Genomic DNA, 24692 nt, shown 5'->3' on the forward strand with positions numbered 1-24692 from the left:
AACTTTAATTTTTAGTTTTTTCGATAACCACGCATAAACATTATTCTCTCAAAAATGAAAACATGTACATACATGTGGCTCACATATTATGGAAGTCCTGTTTGTGCTATATAGGGTGAATTTACACCTTTGCCATTAATATGTTTATAAGCAACTGAAAAAAGCACAAATGTCAGGGCATGTCAGAACATCTCAAGGACCCCAAAAACACCCCAGACCCCAGAGGGTTAACGTGGTGGAGGGGTTTGAGTACCCGAATGACCCTAGGAGCTATGTTGTCCGGGGCTATATGCCCCTGGTAGGGTCTCCCAAGGCAAACAGGTCCTAGGCAACGGGTCAGACTAAGAGTGGTTCAAAAACCCTTTATGAGAAATAGTAAATCGAGGACCGTGACATCGCCCGGTATGGCGCAGCCGAGGCCCCACCCTGGAGCCAGGCTCGGGGTTGGGGCTCGTAATCGAGTGCCTGGTGGCCGGGCCTCCCCCCACGGGGTCCGGCCGGGCTCAGCCCGAAGGAGTGATGTGGGGCCGCCTTCCCGTGGGCTCAACACCTACAGGAGGGACCGTAAGGGGCCGGTGCTGAGAGGATCAGGCAGCAGTCGAAGGCAGAGGCCTCGACAACCCGATCCCTGGACACGGAAACTAGCTCTAGGGATGTGGAACGTCACCTCGCTGGCAGGGAAGGAGCCTGAGATTGTGCGTGAGGTTGAGAGGTTCCAACTAGAGATAGTTGGGATCACTTCTACGCACAGCTTGGGCTCTGGAACCACACTCCTTGAGAGAGGATGGACTCTTCACCACTCTGGAGTTGCCCATGGTGAGGGGCGGCGGGCCGGTGTGGTTTTGCTTATAGCCCCCCAGTAGCCTTAGATAAAAGGAGTGCATTGTCTACGATACACAGGCTGATTTCCTCCATCTCCACTTCCTCTCTCACATTTATTAGACAACCGTGGGAGTCGGATCTATGCCTCACATTTGATGATGAGACTTGGAACCAGATCCTGTCCCGTGTTCATACCTCTTCTATTTGGGCTCGTCACAGTCTTATCCAATTAATTTATTCATTGAATTAACTGGACAAAAGTGAGGTTGGCAAAAATTAAGCCTGATGTTGATCCTCTCTGTCATTGTTGCCATCAGGCCCCTGCTGATTTATTACATATGGTTTGGTTATGTCCATCGTTAACTTCTTTTTGACTATCAATCTTTAATTGGTTTTCTTCAGTGACAAAGAGACAGATTGAGCCTTGCCCTTTGGTTGCACGTTTTGGACTTTCTTCAAATGTCACTGGCTTGTCTGGAAATGATGCAAAGGCTTTTGCCTTTTTAACATTATTAGCTAGACGGTGCATTCTTCTGCTCTGGAAACACAATCTCCCTTCATCTTCTGATGACTGGTTGAGAGATGTTATGAGCTTCATATATTTCTCACTATTCTCCTGTATATGTATCCTGGTATTATCGTAAAAGTTCAATAAACAGATTTAAAGATAATTAAGGGAAATTAAGAATTTATTAGAATTCATTGTAAATGAATGCATTTGAAATACTTGAAATATTTGAAATATGCACACATTCACAGTTTTTTGTATGACTGTTAATGTTTCTTGTCTAAATGTAAATGATATGGAAGCTTTAGCTAAGTTCTGCCAGGAAGACTCACTACGTCACTTATTACTTTCATCTCTATCCAATCACGTCTTTATACCTTCTGTATAAAAGATAGGTACTTATGTTTGAGTTCGCAGATGCCGACGCGACAACAACCTCCATCCTCCCCACCACCACCAGGATGGTCCTGTCCATACCTTCTAGGGGGGTCGGCTGCGCCCCTGCCTTCATCTTCAGGCAGGAGATGCAGATCCGCTACCCTCGGATTACGAGCTACGGACGGGGCCTACGCCAAAGAATTTTACAATGCTTGCCGGGCTGCCAATAAATATAAGCTTTGTTACATCACTTTATCTTCCGAGTCTTTCTGGTAGAAATATTTTCAATTCAAAACAAAGTAATTTTGAAAAAAAAAAAAAGTAATTTATTCTTTTGGGAATTTATTTTGGGAAACGCAGCCAAGATCAGTGTGTGATAGTAATGTCTGATTGCCAAACTAATGTGATGTGGACTGTTGCTGTATGTCTTTGTAGATTGTCTGGCTGTATGGTGACAGAGGAAGGCTGTGGTTATGTGTCTTCAGCTCTGAGTTCAAACCCCTCACACCTGAGAGAGCTGGATTTGAGCTACAATCACCCAGGAGATTCAGGAGTCAAGCTGCTTATTGATAAACTAGAGGATTCAAACTGCACACTGGATAAACTCAAGTATGTAGAGCATGACGAGTTGATTAAACAACTCCAAAAACAGCATTTCAATCTTCACTTATTACTCACATTAGAACATTTACAAACATTCTTATTGAGAATTTACAGAGGTTTAGCTCTAGTTATGCTATGGGGCTGTTGAATGCTTCATTCTGATTGGCTGACGAACATTATAAGGTGTGCAAAAATGTACAGTAAACACACAGGTAAAGTAGTTCTAGGCAGGTCTTGACTGCATTACAGTTCCATATCACTTTTCAAAATGATCGCAGTTTTTTCAGAGGTCCTGACAGCCTACAACAGCAAAAGAACAAACCCACAAAGACAAAGAAAATATAACAAACAACAGGATATTAATCACAAACCATTTCCATGATTTTCCTACAAAATACTTTTTTATTCACTTTATCCCGCAAATAAAACCCACACACAAAAACCCACACACAGAGTAGAGACACACACACTCATACAATTGCACAGAATTTTGTTGTCAGCGCTGCCCTGCTATTTCATCAGTAAAATAGTTTTGCAACTTATGTAGTATGTCTGAAAGGGGGCATGTGTTAGGTGAGGTCCAGTGGGGTGACGCATGTGCACAAACCCAACTTTTCTTATTTATATTAATTGCCATTTTGTGCAGATACAACATCTTGAATATATAAAAATTAAATGAACCACAGCTACACCCCAAGTACAACCACACTACACACACAGTACTTATAACAATAACAATAAAAATACTATAATTTAATAGTTAAACAATACAATAAAAGTTATATAAGTGTAATAGTTAAACAATACAATAAGTGTACAAAATAATAAAAAACAATGCAATATAAAGAAAAGGATTAAAAACATATATATAGTTTATCCTCATCTGTGTTGTCAAGTGCGAGATCAATGGTATCAATATAATTTAACAAAGGTTTCCATATTTTATGAAAGGTTTTAAAAGACCCTTTCAAAGAATTTTTTTCCAGCTTTAAACACATCATTTCTTTTATCCATCTATCATATGAAGAAGGGCATGCATGTTTCCACTTAAAGAGAATGAGCCTCCTGGCCAATAGTGTAGTGAAATAGTGTAGTCTGGCATTGGTTTAGTGTATTCTATGAAAAATCTTGCTTTGCATCAAACTGTGCTGGGCACATTTTATAATCCCACTCTATTTCAAGTATAGTGACCCCCAGCTCTTGTTCCCAAGTAAATTCAAGTGAAATAGAGAGGTGAAGATTTAATTTTATAAACATCAATTAAAGAATTTAAAAAAATTATAAAGATATCTGTGTGTTTTCAGTGATGAATATGCCTAGATATCTGAATCCTTGCTGAGCCAGTCAATTTTATTCAAAAATCTTGAGGATTGGCTGTAATGATGAAAATGGTTTAATTATATTCATACCATGGTCTGGGTGAATACTCGATTCTGATTGGCTGCAGGGTGTCCATTAAAAAGTGATAGAGGACACTTAGAAATAAACCGTCAGGCGTAACCAGGGAAACCAAGTGTAAAAACTTTAGATTTCGATTGTAAAACTAATTAAAATATAAACTAATGTTTTAAAAATGTGTTATTTGGCAAGTGACCATGGTATAAGCGGGTTAATGCCCTTCGAGGTGTCCATTGTCAGGTATTTTAATGGCCTCCGCTGTGCGTCAGACGGTTCATGCATCGCCGTCGTCCATTAATACCTGACAATGGACACCTCGTCAGCATTAACACTTACATAAAAGAAGGTAGTTTGCATAAAGGGACAGTTCATAAGAGGTTCCAAACTGGGTAATGTCCTCAAACTTTTCTTCACTTTGCAACCAAATGGCCAGTGGCTCAATAGCAAAGGCAAATAATAGAGGCGAAAGGGGGAAACCTTGGCGTGTGCCTTGATGAAGTGGAAAGGCTTTAGAAAGTGTTGCATTGGTTTGCAAAGATGCTACAGGGGAGGAGTATAGTAATCGAATCTGTGATATAAAATTGGAGCTGAAACCAAATTTATTTAACCTGTTAACCGTTGCCAGAGCGCGGGCGCACTGAAGCGTTTTTTTTTTATAAATAGTTCAAAGTTACTATCAGATTTAATGTTATACCTTGACAAACTATACATAATTACAAAGATATAAGACTCAAGTTTCAGAATTTGACCACTATTGTATTCTGAGAAACTTATAGCGACAGTTATTTCTTAATTTGTGTCAGGAGTTATGAAATGAAAAAATGAGTCGATACCTTTGATATGAATTATGCGCGTCAGCCGCTTTCATTCATAAAAAAACTCCTGTGCCGTCGTCATGACAGCGATACACAAAACAACGTCCTTCCGGGCTTTTAGCTAAAAAATGTGCAGATTTGGAGAAATATTGATATATTCTCATAGGTTTACATCAGATTTCTATAGACAGGAATAATATTTATTGAATTTATACCCAAATGCGTCGATGTAATCATTATGAGCGTTTGTATACTCTGTTAATGTGTTTTCAATTCATACCAATAGCCTGAGGGCGCCCTCGCCGCCCTGTGCACAGTATTAGAACATGAAGAAGTGCCATAATCATGTGACAATCCAGGAAGCCTCGAACACACACACAGCTAACAAGAGATCGCGCTGTAACTATGGCTGTAACATGGAGATACAGTCGTTTTGAAGACAATAAACATGTTTGCTATGATATTTGAGTTACCTGTGTTTTTCAATCCATGCCAGGTATTTCCAGGTATTTCCTTAATAATAATATATTATATTTATAATGTAATGCTAATCTATATAGACTATCATTGTGCAGAACAGTATACAATAGTATATATTAGTCTGATTTTTTTATCTGAAGCCAAATTAGATCACAGAAAATTATTTAAAATACTCGATTTGCTTTATAAAGTAAGTTTATAAGCACAAACATGGTTTTAATCTCATAAATTGTCGTGTATTGATGGTGTGCTAAGCTAACATGCTAGCTAGCCCTAGGTGCACCTGCCACCTAGAAGTTATATTTTTATTATTTTTTGAATGCTTACTGAAATGTTTCTTTATTCAAGAAATGCATTTAAAACAGTTTAGAATGTAAGGGTGAACTTTGAGAAAAGAAATTATAGTGACTGAAACCATATGAATAGCATGTGAATAGCCAGTCGTTAGTAACTATAATGCAGACAAAAGAAATGCATATTTACAGCCATAACCAGGCTGGAGAAGTGTGAATGTGTGCAGGGGGAGACTGAGACTGAATGGGGATCGTTTGCACCACAAAACAATAAAGACAATATACTGCATAGATGGTAAGAAGATGACAATAAATATCAGTAGCATTTTAGCATCAAATCAAAATAAAGTCACATGACATGGTCTTGAAAAACATTTCACTAAATACAGAGTTTTGGACTTATTATCTTAAGATTTTAAACATAAAATGTTTAGACATGTGGCATTAGCTGTAGTGCATTTCTAGATTGCTCCAGGGCCAACTTCAATTTTATTTTCATGAGGATGTTTCATAAAAAATAATTTCTAATAACTTTACAAAACTTTGAAGCTATTTATAACAATATTTGTCATTATGACAATCACTAATTCTACATTACAATAAACTGCCATGTGTCAGCTTTCAAATGAGATCATACTTGTGCTTTTAGTACAAAGGGTTCATGAACTGTATCTGTTTCAGTTTGGGTATGTCATTTCTTGGGATTTTTCAAAAGTGGGGTTGCAGCTTAACAGGTTAAACTAAAAAAATAAATACTATCACTCTACCCAGTCGAATGCCTTCTCAGCATTAAGAATGGTATTAAAAAGTATTCTGGTAAGTGTCTCCCAGTCATGAAACCATGCAACGCTTGCTGAAGGCGAAGGGCAAGAACCTTAGATAGAATTTTAAAGAATATAAAGGAAAATATTCTGAATGTTCTGATCCAATCTGACTTCTGACCTGTAATGCTGCCTGAATCATAATCATACACTGTTCGTTCATTGCCCAGAGGAGAACTGAGTGACTGAGCCTGGGTTCTCCCAAGATTTTTTTTTCTCCATTCTGTCACTGATGGAGTTTTGGTTCCTTACCACTGTTGCATTGGCTTTTGCTTAGTTGGGGACATTTAATATTCAACAATATTATTGATCTGCCTTAGACGTGCAAAACCAATAATGGTACAACTGATTGGTGCATACCAAATCTCTCAGTTAATCGCTGGACGATGACCATTTTGAAATATCATGCAATTTTTTTGGGCCATTCCAAAATTTTTAGTTACACTCTGAGGAATAAGGATCAGAATAGGATAAAATAATCAAATTAATTTCCTCCGGGTCGGAAACAGTCACTGTTAAAATGTTTAATTTTAGGGATCAGTCTAGATGCACAGACAGTTCGAGATTGAAAAAGCAAGTGATTTGCCAGCTTTTTCACCCAAAAAACTAAACAAATGCTGCCTAAGAAGCAACAATTGCTTTTCAACTTTGTGAGTTATAAGTAAGCTATACTTTGAATTAAATTGGAGACGGTTTTTTTTTATATAAATTGTGGGTGAAGGGGTCAGAGAATATTGGAGGTGCAGTTTAGAAAGTTGGTCAGATATTTCTGCCATCCTGACATTTTCAGATCTCCTCAACTGACACACGTGCAATTATTAGTCCATGGATATAAGCTTTGAATGCCTCCCACAGTGTGATGCTGCTAATAGAAATATTGTAATTTATTTCAAAATATATATTTAATGAGATGTGAGGAAATATTTGAAGTTGTTATCAGAAAGTAATGTGAACTAAATCTCCATTGTTTAGAATAAGTTCTGGTTTGTGTAAACCTTAAATCCAAAGAGGTGGGGCATGATCAGAGATGATGGTGCGTTCAAGTCCTCCTGGGAAGTTCGTGTTTACGACGGCACTGCGTTCAAGTCACTTTCCTCGGAGTAAGATGGCAGTGTACTTTCTCTTAATTAATTACACAAAAATACAGCAAGGTTCTTAAACTCTATTTCTAGGTTTTTTATGTTTTTAATTAATTTATGAAGCCACTAAAAAACTTTATCGTTACATATTACATTATGTTATAATGCCATCATATTCTGTGCAGGCAATTAGCTTACTTCGCTCTAAATAGAAAAGCCTGACAATATCATTGCTAAATACCTTTAAGTATTGTTGTATTTGCCATGTTTCTCACTGACACATCCACAACTCGCAAATATCAGAGCTTAAAGAAAATCCCAAGCTTCCCACTTGTATTTACGATATTGTGGTGGCATTCATGTGCGTTCAACTCGTAAATATGATATTTACGAGATGTCTTGAATGCACCATGTCTATACTATGATAGTTGCAGGAATTGACAGTGTATCATTCTATCATCCAAAAGAAAAAAAAATCAATCCACGAGTATGAAAGCTGAACATGCGAAAAGTAAGAAGACTGTAGTTGGAAACCTTGACCTTGATAGGCCAATCTGTTTAGTTTAGGTCTCTAGAAGTCTGGCAGTTGGACAACCTGGTGTGTTTTGAAGACGACCTGTCAAATATTGTATTTTGAACCAAATTAAAATCTCCTCCTATAACTATGTGATGACTATCAAGATTCGAGAGTATAGCTAAAAAACTCACATTTTTTTTCCCAATTGGGGCCACATATGCATGCTAAAACATCTGGGACTGTTTGTAAATTTTCGGCCGCAATAACATAATGACCATTTGGATCTGAGATCACTGATTCAGGTTCAAAAGCAATGTTCTTATGTAGAAGAATTGCTGTCCCTCTTGCCTTCACAGCAATTTGTAGTGAAAACAGTTACCAACCCATAATATGAGAAGCATCCGAGGTGAGAAGATGAGTTTCTTAATCTAAGTCTCCTCTTGAGGGACTGTAAATGTGAAAGAACTTTTTGGTCTTAACGATATTATTCAAACCCTTTACATTCCAAGAGATAAAATTAATATTTGTATTTAATCTTGTTGTGCTACCAGCCATTTCATGTATAACTATTGCAGTACCCTGATCCATGAAATGTCCTGAACAAATAAAAAAAAAGAGATAAATAAAGAAGAGGGAAAAAAACAAGATCCATAATAAGACCAACACCAGTTAGCTGGCCCTTATACCCACCCTTGCTCTCCCTTTAAACTAACCACCAAGAACTTGCATATTTCCCGGACGAGCCCCCATTTGTCACAAGCCGGCTCATGGCCTGTGGCAAAAATGAGGGGACACAACAACAAGTATAGGCCAAAAAAGATTGTCTTTATTGTAAATCCAAACTATTAACTTTAAAGGAGAACTCGGCAACTCTAGCGAACTCTAGTCACTTCTTCGCTGATTTTCCCTTTTGTTGTGCATGTTTTCCCCACGAGCTCCCCCTACAGCTGTGGGGGGGCGTATATTTCACAACACAGTCGTAAAAAACTCACTTGCGGCGGCCTCCTCCCCCTCTCTACCGCTGCTCATGTGCGTTTGTTGTGATCGGAGCAAGCCAACTGTATCGTGTGGAGCTATGTCGACCGAGGTGGGTAATCTGGTAATACATCATACATGCGTGTGTGTTTATGTTGAATTGCCGTAAAGCAATTCGTGTTTCGCGCTCGCTCTCGTTCTCGTTCTCGCCTCTCACGAGACTTCCAATTTCTATCTTACCGGGACGGTAGTACAGAAGTTGCAAGGTTGGTTTTCCGCCTGGGAACGCTGGGGGGAGCTGGAAAAGTCACCAATATCACCAGAACAGGTTGTTTAACCATCCAAATGATTTCTAGACAGTTTTATTAAGTTAAAAAAGTTGCCAAGTTCTCCTTTAAACAAAGAAAAGGAAATGAGGTGTGGGAATGTCATAATGTAAGGTGTATGTAAAATGCATGGATGCGTGAATCTGTGTGTGTACGTGACTGAGTAAAAAACTAAGTCATAACTACAAAGGAACAAACAAACCAGGATCATACCTGGAGGAGCAGCGAGAGAGAGAGTGGTTAGTGAAGCATTTTAAATACCCTGAGCCCAGGTGGCTCCAATCACTAACGACCCTCCTCTGCCTGCAGGAGGAAACAACCCCTCCAAGGCAGAGGAGGGGCCGTGACACTGGATACTTTGTCTTCCTATTGAGCCCTTATTTAAACCACAAACCTTATTTTTCCCCAACAACACTTTATAACCCCCAACCAAGAGAATCAGAATGAGAATTAGAACTGTATATATAACATTTTTAATTCCGCATGTGCAGTGTGCTTAGTTGCACGCAGCGCAATGTCGGTAGCTCTGTGGAGCTTCTTGATCGCTTCCGGCGTAAAGCCCCCATACTCGTCCATTTCCTTAAGGACGTCCGCTTGGCAGGCCTGAAGTATCGCCATGGTAGGAAGCGCCATACCTGCCTGGCCAGCCGTCGTGTAGGATTTGCCAATGAGGGCGGAAGTGGTCTTGCAGGGCTTCGAAGGAAGAAGAGGGCGGGACTTCCAGGAAGGAAAGGAAGAGGCGAAAGGTGGATGGCCAACGTGTCCTCAACCACTGGAATGCACGTGTAGCTCTGCTCCACAGAACCAACCAGGTTGGTGAATTCAGCAGCTGCAACGTTAGTCAGCCGAGCGGAGAAAGGTTGCTTCAAGGGCCTAGAAATCTCACAGTGAAGATTGCTGAAAAGGGGCAGCTTTCTTCTAAAGAGCCACGAAGTGGATTGACCACTCAGAAAACGCTCATCAAGCTTGGAGGACTGAGAATCGCGAGGCTCATCCGGCCACTCAATGTTAAGTTTCTCAGTAGCATGTGCTAAAACATCCATGAGCTCAGTGTAGGCCGCAGAAGGCTGCGCTTCCTGACCGCTGGGCGGGAGAGTGTCGGCTGCGAACCTGACATCCTCAGAATCAGACGCTGCGGTGAATAAAACATCCTTAAATCCAAAGGAAACGACATCGCGTACCTCTGGACTGGGGCATAAATAGTCATGGAGAATCGGACTCCACTGGAGAATCAGCGCTCAACCGGACGAGAGATAGCGAGAGAGGGAATAACAGGCCAGCTCACTTTCTAACGCCTCAAGCTCAACGTCTGATCCCAAGGCCTCGGCTTCATGAAGGGCCTCGGCCACATCATTAGCAGCAGCACGGCGGGGGAGAGCGGACGGATCTTTATCAAAACAAGCAAGACTAGCACGGAAAGTTTGAGCCTAAAATTCTCACAGGACTTGTAGCTAGATGTGCCAAAAATAGCCTCGTGAGCATGTGATAAGCCAAGACATTTCACACACTTACCATGCAGGTCGTCGCTTGCAATGAAGCGAGAGCACGGAGACTGGCAACAACACAAATCCATAATGTTTCACTGAAAGGAGAACAGAGTTTCACAGAATGCTGTCGCTGAAGCACGAAGACGAAATTCTGATTTAGAATGATGCGAACTAGCACTGGCCAGAAGAATCGCTTCTTCTGAAGAAGAAAATCTGAGGAGCATATGGCGCGTTCACTGTATAAGATTGAGTGACGTAGCGCCGCTGAGGAGGCGCCCGCGCCATCAGCCAATGAATTGGTGTGATTCTATTCGGGTTCAGACAATCAGCACCACCCTATGGGCATTCCCATTGCGCCATCGCTACGCAGCGTCGAGTGAACCTATGAAAGAGAACTGCTGGGGCATAGACAGAAACAAAAGCTTTTTTTTGTTTTTTGTTTTATCACTTGACGCAGCAATGACTTTATAATATTTGTTTTGTATACAAGCAACATCGGTTGTTTTTAAATGAGGTTCTTGAACTAAAGCCATATCTACAGAGTGTCTGCGCAAACGATGCAGAAACTTTCTCTTTATGGGGCTATTTAAACCTCTGATGATGACTGATATAATTGAATATCAATTATCAAAGAGATTGTAAGCTTTAACCATATTAAAGGTATAAAAAGTAAAAAAATACTAACACAAAAGAAGAAAAACGTGGTAGGACGAAAACGTGTTTATTTACTATTACAGATTTTCTGAATTGCTTAAACAATAAACCCCATTCTCTGAACCAAATTCTTAATAGTCTAAACCAGTTTGTCAAATAAATCACTCTTTCTATAAAACATTAAACAAGTTCAGGGAGTTAAAACACAGTTTGCAAATCTGCACTCTTTTTGCAAAACTCTAAACACATTCTCACTCACTAAAACACATTTTGCACTGTGATACACATAGTGTTTCAAAACGCTAAACACAGGCAGGCGAAAGTTAAACACAACTACAACACATTTGTCATCGTAACACACAACGGCGCAAAATTGTTCACACTTATTTCTAATGATGTGACTAAACCAACTGTACAAAATACAAGTCAGTTCAGAGCCAAAACTGACTCAAAATGTTGATACCAACAATGGATGAAAACAATATAAGAGGCAGAGGAGGAAGAGTGTGTACTTAGGTAAAGTTGGTTTTATATTCGCACATTCGCGGACTTCCGCGTTCAATAACTCGTGAACTAAACGTTGTTGCTGCACAAAACACCTATCACATATAACTACAGATAAAACACCAGAAGCTACAACATATTTTTCCTCAAAACGATCTTTCCTTTGCACTGGACAAAATACATTGATCTCTATGCGCAGGCTGCTAAGAAGGGACCATCTGCAAAGTGCAAACCCAAAGGAAAGCTCGTTTTGAGGAACATTTAAATATTAAAACAATGTTATTTGTGTAGTAACAATATTCAACTCACGAGATATTGAACGCGGAACTCCGCAAATATAAAACCAACTTTACCCAAGTTGCAGACTTGATCATGTAGGACCTTCAGGACCACATACGTGGACAGCACCATGAACATAGTCAAGAAAAAAAAGAAGAAGTTGCAAACCAGGGTAAAAATAGTTTCAGGTTTGATATTTGCTGCGTATTCAGCTAGACTGATTTAGTGTACTTTTGTGTAGGCTACTGTACATACAGTATGCAAAAATGTTTTATGTAAAAGTTACAGTAATTCACCAAAGGGATTTTTTCATGTTCCAAAGGTTGTAGTATGTTCCTAGTGACCAGACTGACTTACTACAGTTGGAATTTTGAAAATACCTCCCTTACTGTACGTTCAGTATGCAAATATTAATTTAAAAAAATTACAGTAATTCACCTAAAGTATTTTTTCATGTTCCAAAGGCTGTAGTGCTTTCCTAGTGACCACACTGACTTACTACCCATGAAATTTTGACAATACCTCCTTTACTGTACGTACAATAAACAAATAAGTTTAAGAAAAAATTACAGTAATTCACCTAAAGTATTTTTTCCTGTTCCAAAGGCTGTAGTGCTTTCCTAGTGACCAGACTAACTTACTACAGGTGAAATTTTGACAATACCTTCTTTACTGTACGTACAATAAACAAATAAGTTTAAGAAAAAAATTACAGTAATTCACCTAAAGTATTTTTTCATGTTCCAAAGGCTGTAGTGCTTTCCTAGTGACCACACTGACTTACTACACATGAAAGTTTGACAATACCTCCCTTACTGTACATTCAGTATACAAATATTAATTAAAAAATACTGTAATTCACCTAAAGTATTTTTTCCTGTTCCAAAGGCTGTAGTGCTTTCCTAGTGACCACACTGACTTACTACAGGTGGAATTTTGACAATTCCTCCCTTACTGTACAATTATCAAATATATTTATGTAATAAACATATCATTGCATTTGTTTATTACATGTTTAAGTAATAAACTGTAATTCACCTATAGTGTTTTTTATATATTCCAAAAGTTGTAGTACTTTCATAGTGATCCGACTGACTTAAATACATGTTAAATATTGCCAATACCTACCTTATTGTAAGTATAGTACAAACATATTATTATTAAAAAAATACTGTAATTTCTCCTTTTTTCATGTTCCAATGGTTATAGTATGTTCCTAGTGATATCTCTACTCAATTAACTTTGATAAATGTATTAGGTAAAAGTATGTATTAGAACTGCTGTTCCTTGTACAGCACAATTCTTTCATTGATTAAAAAAATGCAGATATTTTAGGTTAATCATATTTTCAACGTTTTAAATAAGCAACACCCTTATTGTAATGATTCATGTTAAGTTTTTGTTATAAAGTCCTGAAGAAGTGGATTCTGGAACACACTGCTGCTTCAATGTATATCTAATGAGTGATTATAATCAAGGTATTAATCAATAGTTTTCCTTCTAAATATCAAATGAGTTGAATGACTTTTATGAGATTTTACTTTATAGAAATTACCAGTGTGATTATCGAAAATGTTATTTCATGTATCCTTTAAATGTCTGTATTTAATATCTGAGGTGTAACGTAAGGGTCTGGCCCATGCCAAGAATGCAGTAACAGTGCTTGCTCATTTAGCCTGGCTTGATGAAAATATGGATTTCTTTAACAGGTGTCACTACATCCATCTGCTTTTCTAGGCTACCCTGATAGCAATGGTCTCAGGAGTCATTGAAACCTATAGTTGAGAGACCATTTCTTAGTTAAAGTCTTTACTTTACAGTTATCTGTAAAGTAGAAAGAACATGTTATCTTAATGTTTTGAGAAGACTCTCCTCCTCACCAAATCCAATCTTGAAGAAACTGTGTCTGTGTGTGTTAGTATTCTTGGTTACAGGTTAAGGAACAAGTGGAAATATAGCTGCAAGCAGCGATACGGGGCCAAGCCCCTGAAGCAGCAGCAAGAGCAGGAAGAGTAAAAACAGCCGAAATTGAAGAAAAAAGAGCTGGTTTAGAAGTATAGGTGAAAATGAACTCAAAATTAACAGAAGTTCAGATGAAAATGAACATAGAATGAACAAGACATACATTAATCCTAGAGGAAGAGAGATTATGTTGAATAATAAAGGAATCGACATGACACACAATTTTTTTTAAATCATCCCACGTGGGGCTCGAACCCATTATCTCTGGGTCAGATACCTGTCACTCATATCATTGCGCCACTGGGAAGTTGTATTTTTGGCAAGATGAAGAAGATCCAATAGTTCAAGTGAGAAGCAATTCAAAATGAATATTTTTTGTATAAAGTTGCTGCATGTTGTATTTATCGAGTTTGTTCACATATAGACACCATGTCTGGAACAGAAGGAACTTTTCCACCACTTAAGGCCACAATAGCTCTTGTGGTCTGGGAATGTGCCACACAGGATTCAAACCCACAACTGGAATGGTTCAGGGCTCGTGGCACATAGTTTAGCAGCTTGCGCCACTCAGTTGACGCTGTCTTACCAAGCTGCCGAGGAGAGGCTTTAGTGTAAGAATGAGTACACAAAGGCATGTTAACCAGATTAGTTAAGTTAGCAAGCTAAGTTAGCTTAATGCTAATGTAGTCTATGGTTAGCCTGGTAGCTGAAGAGCCACATTAGAAAGAATGGCATCTGGTTAGCATGCTAACCAATTAGCATGCTAAGCTAACTACCATAAGGCAACAAATACAGGTCAAATTTGGAGAACAATCTATTGGGAACGGAACAAAAATAAAAAATCTGTTCAGTCACTTCTGTGTGGCTCGGTCCAAAGATCATCTGAGGCAATTTTCACTACTGTAATGGGCAGAGTGTTATTGTAAGATATTGATTGTGATCACCATAATGAGTGGAATCAGGTGTACTAAGATTCATTTTACATCTATTTACATTCACATCGAGATCAAAGAGTTCAAAAGCTATAATCCTTTTAATGTTGAATTTTTGAATTTTTGGCACTATAGAGTTGGTCCTAGAGACGCAAAAATTGGTCCAATTACTATTCATTACAATCACTACAAGTGTGGAAGGTCACGACGTGCCTAAATTCAGGGTCCGAAAGTCAGCCGCATAATTGATGGAGATATGCTTCAGTCTATCTATGTGTAGAAAATGTGTGATTATTTATTAGCCAATCAGAATCATTCAACCTGAAGCAATGACAAAGCTTAGAACTTGGTGAAGGGTATAATTGCTGTGATTTTTGTAAATGTAAGGGGAAGCGGCCTACTTTTGATCACTGGAGTAATCACTCGTTGTGATTCTTGAAGCTGACTTCTGTCTGATGAAACTGCAAACTATCTTCAGTAAAATTCCCTTTAATTTATTATAATTATGACTCTTGTCTTAAATTGACTGCACTTCTAACGCCTGGTCTTAATAAATCTTATCTGGTCCTTGGGTCTTTAACTGTAAGTCCCAAAATACAGATATACAGTGGTAATTCATATTGAAACAAGGACAATAAAGCAGAAGTTTCAGCAGATATTCTTTAATGATGTTCCACTGTTTAAGGTACATAGTGAGCACAACCATTGGGCATCTTTTCCAGGTGATAGTCCAATGCAGCATGTACTGGGTACCATCTTTGGCACTGTTCACATTGGTAAACATGACAAGGATTAATTATGTAACAAACCACTAACAGTTATAGTTATGTGTGTTAACCAATTACATAATGCAATGAATAAATATTAAATAACATGTTCAATTGCTTAAATATTTTTGTTTACCCAAAGTAGTCCTGACTGAAAACATTTAAAGTAGTATTCAAACACACATTTGTTTTACTTAAACTTTTACGTCACTTCACTAAAAGAAAATAAAGTAAAGTAAAAAGTACTTGACAAAACAATCAGTTAAAGGGTTTATGATAACATAAGAACAATTTAAACCAAGAGAGGATCAACAACAGCAAAACTTATGTATAATCCCAGTGGTATTCCAAGAACAATTAGAAAGATAATAGAAATAAAACAGTGCACTGTACAGTATCTTGAATTCCTCCATGATCTTGCTGTTCATTATCTGTCAGATTTGCTGCACCAATGCGGTTGGTTCAGTCACTACTGTTAATAATAATGTAGCCCCTATTAATGTACTACAACCTTAAACAAACAAAACCCCTTTTAGTGAATTACAGTATTATATTATTATGTAAAACAGTATTATTAGGTATTGTAAAAATTTCACCTGGAGTAAGTCAGTGTGGTCACTAGGAAAGCACTACAATCTTTGGAATATATATAAAAAAACACTATAGGTGAATTACAGTTTATTACATAAAAATATGTAATAAACACATGTAATAATATGTTTATTACATAAAAATATTTGATAATTGTACAGTAAGGGTCATTTTGTCAAATCTTCACCTGTAGCAAGTCAGTTTGGTCACTAGAAAAGTACTACAGCCTTGGAACACGGAAAAATACTTTAGGTGAATTATTGTAATTAATTCATAAACATATTTGATTATTGTACGTACAGTAAAGGAGATATTGTCAAAATTTCACCTGTAGTAAGTCAGTCTGATCCGTATGAAAACACTACAGCCTTTGGAACACAAAAAAATACTTTGGTTGAATTACAGTATTTTTTTCAAAAACATATTTGTCAAAAGTACGTACAGTAAGGGACTTTTTGTCAAAATTTCACCTGTAGTAAGTCAGTCTGGTCCGTAGGAAAACACTACAGCCTTTGGAACACAAAAAAATAGTTACGGTCATTTACAGTTCATTTTTCATAAACATATTTGACAATGGCACGTACAGTATGCGAGTTATTGTGGAAATTTCACCTGTAATATTTCAGTCAGGTCACTAGGAAAGCACTACACCCTTTGGAACACGAAAAAATACTTTAGGTGAATTACAGTAATTTTTTCATGAACATAATTGACAATAGTACGTACAGTATGCAAGTTATTGTCGAAATTCCACCTGTAGCAAGTCAGTCCGGTCTCTAGGAAAGTACTACACCCTTTGGAACGCGGAAAAATAGTTACGGTCAATTACAGTAAATTTTTCATAAACCTATTTGATAATAGTATATACAGTAAGGGAGTTATTGTCAAAATTTCACCTGTAGTACTTCAGTCAGGTCACTAGGAAAGCACTACACCCTTTGGAACACGAAAAAATACTTTAGGTGAATTACAGTAATTTTTTCATAAACATAATTGACAATAGTATGTACAGTAAGGGAGATACTGTCAAAATTTCACCTGGAATACTTCAGTCAGGTCACTAGGAAAGTACTACACCCTTTGAAACATGAAAAGAATACTTCAGGGGAATTACAGTAATTTTTTTAATAAACATTTAATAATTGTACGTACAGTATGCGAGTTATGGTGGAAATTTTACCTGGAGCAAGTCAGCCCGGTCATTAGAAAAGCACTACACTCTTTGGATAATAAAAAATCCCTTTGGTGAATTAATGTCAAGTCAAGTGTATTTGTATAGCGCTTTTCACAATACAGATTGTATCAAAGCAGCTTTACAGTATTAAATTAAAATAATACAACAAGGTTTGTTTCTAATGGAATTTATTGATAAAATTAAAATTAAATATCCCCAAAATATCCCCAACTGAGCAAGCCAAAGGCAAAGGTGGCAAGGAACCGAAAAACTCCATCAGGTGACCTAATGGAGAAAAAAAAACCTTAAGGAGAACCCAGGCTCAGTCGGGGGCCAGTTCTCTGGCGTTTATGAACTAGAGACCAGATTTAACTGTAAGATTAAAAATATTATATAAATGCCTGGCTAAAGAGATGCGTCTTTAATCTAGTTTTAAACTGGGAGAGCGAGTCTGAGCAACGAACAGTATCAGGAAGGCTATTCCAGAGTTTTGGAGCTAAATGTGAAAATGCTCTCCCTCCTTTGGTGGATCTGGATATCCTAGGTATGACAAAAAGCCTCAAATTAAGTGATCTTAAAGAGCGGTATGGATTGTAGGGCGATAGAAGATCCGTTAAATAGACTGGAACTAAGCCGTTTAGGGCTTTATAAGTCAGTAGCAATACCTTGTAGTTAATATGGGACTTTATAGGTAACCAATGTAGTGATATTAAAATCGGTGTTATATGATAATATTTTCTTGATCTAGTAAGAACTCTAGCGGCTGCATTTTGGACTAACTGTAGCTTGTTTATTGAGGATGCAGGACAACCAGCTATTAAAGCTTTACAGTAATCTAGTCTCGAGGTCATGAATGCATGAACTAACTTTTCTGCTTCAGAAACTGATAGCATATTACGTAGCTTAGCAATGTTTCTAAGGTGGAAGAAGGCTGTTTTTGTAACATGAAATATGATTTTCAAAAGACAGGTTGCAATCTAATATAACACCCAGGTCTTTTACTGTAGAGGATAAAGTAACAGGACATCCTACTATGTTAAAATTGTATTGTGAGAGGTTTTGTGGGTGGTTTTTTGAACCGATAAGTAGCACCTCTGTCTTGTCTGGATTTAATAAAAGAAAATTACGAGTCATCCAATCTTTTATATCTTCAACACACTCTGTCAATTTGGATAATTTAGCGTTTTTTATCCGGCCGTGATGAAATATATATTTGAGTGTCATCAGCATAACAATGGAAACTAATTCCATGTTTCCTTTTAATATTTCCAAGTGGCAACATATATATTGAGAATAATAGAGGGCCTAACACAGATCCTTGCGGCACTCCATAGTTTACTGGAGTTATGATCGATTTTTCTCCATTTAAATAGACAAAATGATAGCGGTCAGATAAGTATGATCTGAAACAGCTAAATGCTTGTCCTTGAACACCAGTATAATTTTGTAGCAGTATTGTAGTAGTAATTTTGAGTATTGTGTGATCTATAGTATCGAACGCAGCACTAAGATCAAGTAAAACTAATATTGAGACACAGCCTTGGTCAGAAGCTAAAAGTAAATAATTTGTGATTTTAACCAGTGCAGTTTCAGTGCTATGGTGCGGCCTAAAACCAGACTGAAACTTTTCATACATGTTATTTTCTTGCAAGAAAGAGCCCAGTTGAGCAGACACAACTTTTTCTAATATTTTAGACATAAATGGAAGATTTGAAATAGGTCTATAATTTGCTAGGTTATTATGATCTAATTGTGGTTTCTTAATGAGTGGTTTTATAACTGCCAATTTAAATGTTCTTGGAACATGACCTAAAGATAAAGATGAGTTAATAATATTGAGGAGAGGCTCTTCCACTATAGGTAACACTTCTTTCAGTAGTTTAGTGGGTATAGGATCTAATAAACATGTTGTTGTTTTAGAGGAAGTGATACGTTTTTTTTAACTCTTTTTGTTCTATAGTTGTAAAGCACTGTAATTGTTCTTGCGGGGTGATAATTGAGGCTGAATTATAAGATTGAACGTTTACAATTGTGGTTCTGATGCTCTCTATTTTCTCAGTGAAGAAGTTCATGAAATCATTACTACTAAACTGTAACGGGATATTTTGTTCAGGTGTTGCTTGTTTATTTGTTAGTCTCGCCACGGTGTTAAATAAAAACCTTGGATTGTTTTGGTTATTTTCTATTAGTTTGCGGAGGTGCTCAGCCCTGGCCGCTTTTAGGGCCTTTTTATAACGTGACATACTGTCTTTCCACGCGATTCTAAAGACCTCTAAATTAGTTTGTTTCCATTTACGCTCTAAATTACGGGTTTCTCTCTTTAGAACATGCGTAGTATTGTTGTACCATGGTGCTTTAATTTTCTCTCTGACCTTTTTAAATTTAACAGGTGCAACAATATCCAATGTTCTGGAGAGAATGGTGCTCATAGTGCTAGTTATTTCTTCTAGTTCATCTGTTTGTTTGGGTTCAGGCAGCAGCAGAGACAGATCGGATAAGCAATTTGAGAAATTATCTATGGTAGATGGGAGGATTGTTCTGCCTGGTCGATAACGCGGCACAGCATGACATATTACAGCAGTACGTAATATGCAAGTTACCATGTAATGGTCAGTGACATCATCACTTTGCGGTATAATATCTATATCGGTTGGATCGGTTCCATATGATATAATTAAATCGAGTGTATGATTAAGACGATGAGTGGGACCAGTGACGTTTTGCTTGACCCCAAAGGAGTTTAATAAATCTGTAAACACAGTCCCTAACACAGTGGTTCTCAAACTTTTTCAGGAGAAGGCCCCCTTGAGTAGGGTGAAACCTTTTGTGGCCCCCCAAAAGAAAACTCATGACGAAAACATCCTCAAACTGACAATTTTACTTACAAATTTTAGATTGTACCAAAAACAAATGAATTTGTACAATGCTGGAACAACAATTCTGTTTGTAGCCTTATGTCTCTGATGTTGAATATACAAAAATTGTTAAATTCTACATTTCATAAAATATAACAAATTGATATAAAAAATAGTTTTGACAGTTAACAATAATGTTGTCTGAAAAGTGCAACAAAAGTTTTGAATACTGAACAGTAATTTATGATGTCCATAGTAGAAGATACTGAAAAATTAATTTACATATGATTGTAAAAAAGTGCATTAAACTTCTTACATTTTAATGTAGTAAATGACAGTGGCTCAAGTTTGGTTTGCAATTTGAACAGCAATCTGTTTTTTCAGCAATATTTTCAGATAATATTAATATTTCTAATATTTCAGAAACATAAAAAAATTCTGCTCTACTTAAAGAAATAGTTTTTCAATATAGAAGACATACTAAATTATACAAATTTTACAATATAAAAGAAATCATGCAATGCAGACACATCAATTTAGTAACAGCTAGTAACTCAGTGGGAAGGGTGAGACTGTCTTTCTTTGCAGAGCTTATCAATTCTGGGTGTTATTGGGGACAGGCAAACTCTCAAGTCATCTTCCACATTAAGCCGTGCCCTGTATTTTGTCTTTATTGCCATCATGGCTGAGAAAGATGTCTCACAAAGGTATGTTGTTGGGAAAGGCAGCAATATTCTCATGGCCTGAAGAGCAACCTCCTTGTACTCCTTTTCAACTGTGGGCCAAAATTCTGCTGGGCCCTGCTGATTAAATCTCATCCTGAGAGTACGATCACTGGACAGTTCCAAAAGTTCATCTTCAGCCTTTCCACTGAGGCCACTGGCCATCACATCACAAGAAAAGGGATCTCGAACCCAGTCATATTTCTCCATGTCAATGTCTGTGAAGTAGCGACTGAAATGTTCATTCAGTGAGGTGAGGTGACTGGTAATGGTGTTGAGCATGAAGTCCACTGCCATGCAGTTTGTATCCAAAAATTCAGATAGATTTGGAAACATGTCGGTGATGCCTCTTTGTAGTTTTCGCACCCACAGGTCAATTTTTCTCCTGAATGCATTTATTTTGTCACTTGCCTCCAGTATTGTGGAATAACATCCCTGAATGGACAGATTCAGTCCATTGAGACTACTGAAAATGTCTGCAAGGTATGCTAGTTTTGCCATCCACTGTTGGTCAGAAAAAAACAGTTCTAGATCGGGTTTATGTTCTTTCAAAAAATCCTGAAGCTCACGTCTGAGTTCAAACACTCGCTCTAAAACCCTTCCACGTGAGAGCCACCGCACCTCTGAATGGAACAGTAGCCGATCATGAGCTGCTCCCATCTCTGTACATAGTTTTGCGAAGAGACGTGACTTCAGCGGTCTTGACTTCACAAAGTTGACAGCCGCTACTACTACTTCCAACACATCATGCAGCTCGGGTGCCATTAACTTCGATGCAAGTGCTTGACCAAGAAGGATACAGTGAGTGGCTGCGATCTTTGGATTTATGGCTTGAATTCGGGTGACAACTCCACTCTTGTGCCCAGTCATTGCTGCCGCACCATCAGTGCAAACAGACACGCATTTTTCCCAGCTCAGATTTTCTTCTACCATAAAAGTGTCCAACATTTTGAAAATTTCCTCACCTGTGGCTCTCCCCTCGAGTTCTTTTGAAAATAAAAAATCTTCCATAATTTTACTGTCCCATACATATCGAACGTACACTAATACCTGCGCAGCACTACTAACGTCAGTGCTTTCATCAAGCTGAAGCGCGAACTGCTCACACGATCGTAATCTTTCGGTCAGTTGAGATTTTACATCAGAAGAGATGTCTTTGATCCGCCTACTTACTGTATCGTTGGACAGCGGTATGGATTTAATCTTATTCGCGGCCTCCTCCCCGACCATCACTCGGCACATATCCACTGCTGCTGGAAGTATTAATTCCTCTCCGATTGTGTGAGGCTTTTTACATTTGGCTATTCGCAGGGCTGCAAGATACGATGCTTGCTGTGCTTTCTCAGGTATTGTCGTAATGTTAGTCAGTCGTACCTTTTGCTTGACGTATTCTTCTTTTTTTCTCTGAAAAAAATCCTTACTTTTATTTGCATGCTCCGGATGAATTGTCGTGAGATGTCGGCGGAGTTTATATGGTTTCAGTGCTTCAACGGATAAAATCTTCAAGCACAGTGTGCACTGTGGTCTGCCGTCACTATGTTCCATAAAGCCATATTTTATGTACGAGTCGTCAAATTTACGCAGTTTCGTTTTTTTCACGCTGGGCTCTTCTGTTGTGACCTTTTCAGCTGAGACACTGCATCCTCTATCTAAAAACTTATCCATTTTAAATAGTCTTGGCATTTATCGGCGTGTTCATGTCGTTGTGTTCACTAGTACCTCAACGGTTTGGTGACGTTTCAGCGTAATGTGCTGTGTATAATTGATATTATTTTTAAAATATATATATATATTTTTAAATACATCATAGTTCACATAGGACAATCCTAACTTGCGTACAGGTAAAATAATTTTTAAAAATAATTTCATATTCTAGAATTTCTTTGCGGCCCCCCTAGCGCCATCTAGTGGCCCCCCAGGGGGCCGCGGCCCCCAGTTTGAGAACCGCTGCCCTAACACATCATTTGAATTATCTACGTGTATGTTAAAATCTCCAACAATTAATGCTTTATCGACTTTGACCAATAGATCTGAGAGAAAATCTGCAAACTCTTTTAGGAAATCAGCGTAAGGCCCTGGCGGTCTATATACCGTAGCCAAAGCTAAAGATAATAGGGATTTTTTTTCTTACATCTGAGAGCGTAACATTTAGTACAAGTACTTCAAACGAATTAAACTTGTCACCTGTTTTCTGGGTAACATTAAGAATATCTCTATAGATTGTTGCAACACCGCCGCCACGACCAATCAGACGGGGCTCATGCTTATAACAGTATCCTGATGGTGTAGACTCATTAAGACCGAAATAATAATTTGGTTTAAGCCAGGTTTCAGTAAGGCAAAGTACATCGATGCAATTATCTGTGACTATTTCATTTACAATAACTGCCTTAGGTGTGAGTGATCTAATGTTTAAAAGACCTAGCTTTAGAAATTATTTTTGTTTACTAATAGCAACATTTTCTGTTTTAATAACAATTAGATTTTTCCTAGATCCTACAGTAGATTTATTATTTGATCTCACTAAATGAGGAATAGACAATTTCTATGCAATGTTCTACACTAGTATTTATATCAGTTAATTTGGTGCAGCAGAGACTATGATTTGGACTTTTGGTTACTAGTCAAAAGGTATTTAACAATTTGGAGATGTTATCCAACAGAAGATCCGCTCCGAATCTGCTTGGGTGTAAGCCATCAGCACGGAAAAGCCTAGGACACTCCCAAAACAGATTCCAATTATTTACAAAGAGCAGTTTCTGCTCATTGCACCATGACGTTAACCATTCATTTAGAGCGAATAATCTACTACACTTGTCATGTCCTAGACGGTACGTGGGAAGCGGTCCTGACACAATGATCGTTATATCAGGCGATGTGTTGCGTACCGTATCAAATAGATTCCTGAAGTCTTTCTTCAGAACTTCCGTCTGGCGCAGCCTGATGTCATTCACTCCCGCGTGCAAGACCACAGTTCCGACGCACTCATTATCGTTCAGAATCTTGGGAACGTGAGCAGCGATTTCAGAAACACGAGCACCAGGAAAGCAGTGACAGTGACCTTACTTTTACCTAATGTAGCGTGGACGTGCCGAACGATGGAATCGCCGATGATCACAGCATCGCGTTCTGTTTCGCGAAGAGGGGAGAAGCGGTTTTGTGTGGATAACTCGAAAACCGGGAGGGTCGGAGAGGGTCTTGGTCTAGACCTGACTCGCGTCTTCCGCTGTCCAGGCTTCGTGGTGGCGTGTTGGAGCCGGAGTGAACGAGACCATGGCTGATCGCGACAGATGCTGAGTAACGCACGGAGTAGACGAGGTCGGAATCAGCGGGTTAGTAACGTTAATCTCTGATTTGTGTGCATCGGCGCGTGATGTTTCAAGAGCTAACCGCCGGTCTATCAGTTCGGCTTGTCTCACTAAAAGGTCGTGGATCTGTTTCTCAACAGCTTCCAGCTCAGACTGCACCGCGTGCAGCTCAAATGTGTCCTCACCTGCACACAAGGTAGACTACTTACATCTGATATATTAGCCATTTTAACAGATGGACAGTAAGTTAGCAACTACGCTACCAGTGATGCTAACAATATTAATACTAATTTATGACTGAAGTCTTAGATATAATCCGTCTTTTTAGTGGTACGGGTGTAGAGTAGACGCATGATAGGCGAAAAATGTTTGTGAGTGTTGAGAAGACGCGTTCAGCCATGATCCACAGACGTAACCTATAGGAGTATCCAGCGTTGGATCA

The 24692-nt window shown here is 38.3% G+C and overlaps 1 protein-coding gene across 1 annotated transcript in view; it reads left to right on the forward strand.

Annotated features, from left to right (window-relative positions):
- LOC308689337 (NACHT, LRR and PYD domains-containing protein 3-like) overlaps positions 1–24692 on the forward strand; it is a gene marked incomplete at its 5' end in the record, with an annotated part of 111844 nt that overhangs the window by 21216 nt on the left and 65936 nt on the right. Inside the window, one exon of the mRNA XM_081362988.1 lies at positions 2144–2317. Within this exon, the coding sequence (XP_081219114.1) occupies positions 2144–2317 (174 nt within the window). The remainder of the gene's footprint in view (positions 1–2143; positions 2318–24692) is intronic.

This window comes from Scardinius erythrophthalmus, assembly GCF_964197995.2.
Source record: "Scardinius erythrophthalmus genome assembly, chromosome: 4".
NCBI lineage: Eukaryota > Metazoa > Chordata > Actinopteri > Cypriniformes > Leuciscidae > Scardinius > Scardinius erythrophthalmus.